At 43.1% G+C, this 3,545-nt stretch overlaps 1 protein-coding gene across 1 annotated transcript; it reads right to left on the reverse strand.

The window, feature by feature from the left end:
- Positions 1–3,150, reverse strand: LOC591307 (melatonin receptor type 1A-like). Its single transcript, XM_790874.3, has one exon. It carries the CDS (start codon positions 1,595–1,597, stop codon positions 515–517), a length of 1,083 nt encoding a protein of 360 aa, XP_795967.3. The 5' UTR covers positions 1,598–3,150; the 3' UTR covers positions 1–514.
- Positions 3,151–3,545: the final 395 nt, after the last annotated feature.

A 3,545-nucleotide genomic window follows, 5' to 3' on the forward strand; every position in this document is an offset into this window, starting at 1 on the left:
CTAGCATTTCAAGGAATTAATTACTGCCAGCTACCCATTTACATCACCTGGGTTGAGTGTGGCAAATGTATAGATCAATGTAAATAGTTAGTGCAAAATACTTTAATATTGTACTAAAAGAGTAAAGAAAGGCTTTTGTTAGGTTACTTTAAACACGCGCGCGTCCCTTCGGTCATGGCCTTATCACCGTAACTCTTACCCTGATCCTAGCGAGCCTTGTGGTTCTAGGTTGGATATGCCAGTCGACCGACAACACACGAGACTGACGAAGTGAAACATTATACGTGACATTTCGGTATCACGGGCACTGGACCAGCGCAACGTAAGAAAACTACTCAAAATTACAGTTGCATACGATTTACATAATGCTTGTAAACATAGTTCATCTCGGAAAAATAACCCAGTACTTGGGCGAATATATACACTTTTCCACTCAGCTCGTGTCAAAATAATGACAAATGTATACATGTTGTTGGTTTTGCCAACATGCCATCCTGTCAGCTATACATTTAGTTCATGCGTCTGAAGAGCTTGCTGAATTTGGAGCAATAAAATCAGTACCTCGCTGGGCTTGTCTCCGAATCAGAGGTTGTACACGCAAGCCGGTCGATGAGCTTGAGTCCATCAGCTGGTTTGATCGTAGGGGGCATCGTAAGATGCTCCTGAAGGCCACCTTAAAGTCTGGATGACGTGTTCCGTAAATGAACGGATTTACGCAGGAGTTGAATAGAAAGACCATAGCAAGACCCGGGACCAGTCTCCAGCCTCCTGGTATGACCAACTGGACGCTGTACGGTGTTATCAAGAGGATAAACAGGATGATGATGATGAAGAGGTTCTTCGTGACAGACATCTGCCTCTTGCTGAAGGTGCTCTTCCGGGCAAGACCAGTCATCTGCCCGGAGACCGTAACGAGCTGGGAGGTTACCCGGGCCATGCGACGAGAATGGATACGAACATGGCGCCAAATACGGAAATAGCTGAAGAAGATGATAAAGAGTGGAACAGGGTAGAACGTTATGGCAAGTATCAAGTTGTAAGTTGGTGAGAAAGGATGCGTGGTGTTCCAGATGCACATGCTATAGCGATGGTTGAAGCCGAAAAAACTATCTGATTTCATGTACGGAACGATGGACGTTGTCACTGGTATTAACCAGAATATCAAGACGAGTCCACCAAGAGCTTTCGGGGTGAGGATCTCATGGTAGCGATGGTTTGGCAAGGTAATCAGGCAAGCCCGACTTAACGCAATCCCACCAAGTGTGTATAGACTGCAGCCGGTACTGACCATCAGGATCATCCCTTCCCACATGCAGATCCACTCTGACAAAGGCCACTCATTCTCACAGAGCAGCGCCAACGCCGTCCAAGGAAGATTCAGACAGCTTATCAAATCCGCAATGGCGAGATTGACGACAAATGTATTGGTTTTGTTTCGTAGTTTCTTGCTGATGAACACGGCTAAGATGACCAAGGTGTTCCCGAAGGCACCGGTGATAGAGATCAACCCTGTGATTGTAGCGTAGATGATTCGCTCCCAGTAATACTTGTAAACTATGGGTTCCTCCACATCAGTGCAGTTCCCTATGTCGCACATGATGATATCCTCCAGAAGAGATTCTCAGAAGATGTCACTCAATCTTTCAAAATACGATCGCAAAAGTTTGGCTCTCTCAAAATGGCTTTCACTTTTAATTAATGATATGTATGAATATTCAAATAGTTGGAAAGTGATTATCATTTTCAACTTGGATGGATGTACCACCCTGGAAGAATGTAAGCAGACAAAGTACCTTGGTGTTGTGATCCAGAACGACCTCCGATGGAATGGCCAAACTCACCTCGCAACAACAAAAGCTATAGGAGTATTGAGTTTTCTGAGACGCAACTTTCATCACTGCTCAACTTCCATAAAAGAGAAACTCTACCTCACCCTCGTTAGACCACACTTAGATTACGCAGTTGCTGCTTGGGACCCATACACAGCTAAGAACATTTCTTCTATCGAACGAGTCCAGAGGCAGGCAGCCCGTTTTGTCACAAGCACATATCAGAGAGATGCAAGCGTCACCCTCCTTCTAAATTCTCTTAAATGGAACTCTCTCCAAGACAGACGCGAAGCTCACCGTCTAAGCTGTTTCCACACAATCTTACATGGCCAGCTGGACATAGATGCCCAAACACACATTAAACCTAAACCAGGTCGTAGCAGACGCGGGCACTCAAGTCAGTTCGAAATACCATTAACCAGATTAGATGTATACAAAAACTCTTTTTTTCCACGCACAACCAGAGCATGGAATGATCTCGATTCGACATTAGTATCCCTGACTGACTCAGCAAAGTTTAAAGTAGCACTCCTTCCGAAATAAGTCCACCCTCTGCCACCACGACCTCCAGTTTAAATTCCACTAGGAATCTTTTGGAGGAACAACAACCAAGTACCAATGTGGTATGCATACATTATATCATGGCATTGTTCTCCTTGTACCTTGCTCAGACGTACCCCTTCTATAATCTAACATGGGGCCACTTTAAATGCTCACTTTGAGAGTATCCTTTCCAACATCACGCTTCAAGAAATGTTTTTCTCCACACAGCACACTATCTTCTTGAAAACTCCTCCACAATTACTCATTATTTTATTCGAAACACCACAACGCTGCGAGTTGACTCGAGACGACGTATCACCAGAGTGCAGAATGTTGTATCTTGAAACCGAAGTACTTATACGACGAGATCTTACGTTTCCAGAAATTGTGACCACATTAAACAGTTGAATGTCAGGTGTAAACTCAATCCATGAAAGAAAGTGCGGGAAAGAAGAGGAAACCTCGATTTGTTATGAGCACCTAACATCGTCTGATAGAAAAGTGTAATTAAGTTTTAATTGTTTTAATATGAGGCTCTATCGAAACAGCGTGTAGTATGATGGTAATTAGATGAGAACTGCGTTGTTGTTATAGTACAGAAGTAATAACACCGGAATCAGTTTAATGTACAAGAAAGCCTTCTATGACGTCATTTGGGAGTAGCTCATGATGGGAGGAACAATGGGTTGTGGCGCCCCTTTCTATATCAATAATGCTGTCCAAATTCGTATGGTAAGTCGTGGACGCCACGGTTCATGAACTTTCTCTTCTCTTCCGGACGTTTCAGCATAGGTACACGATGCCTGGAAAGAGAGAATGGTAAACCCATGATTTTTTTCAAAGAAATACAATTTCATTTGTAACCCAGATATTAAACGGAATGTGAAATGGATTGTACGTATAGTCTTTGTATATAAAATTATATCACGAACATAATTTATTTCAACCAATGGGCGGTAGGAAAGCGGGAAGATGTTCCCAATAAAGCGCCCCCTGTGTCAATCCCGCTCCCACCCCTCTCTAAAAAGCACATAATGTGCATTTATTCGTAGCCCTTACTTTTCAATGAAGAGAAAGTCTTGTTACTCCTTGTTTTTTGCATGAAGTATTTCATGTTCGGCTGATTATCAACGAAAGCCAATGTCAAATTCAAAGTCAATTTGTTAATTCCGT

The sequence above is a fragment of the Strongylocentrotus purpuratus genome, unplaced genomic scaffold (genome assembly GCF_000002235.5).
Source record: "Strongylocentrotus purpuratus isolate Spur 01 unplaced genomic scaffold, Spur_5.0 spur5_scaffold_19, whole genome shotgun sequence".
NCBI classification, from domain to species: Eukaryota; Metazoa; Echinodermata; class Echinoidea; order Camarodonta; family Strongylocentrotidae; genus Strongylocentrotus; species Strongylocentrotus purpuratus.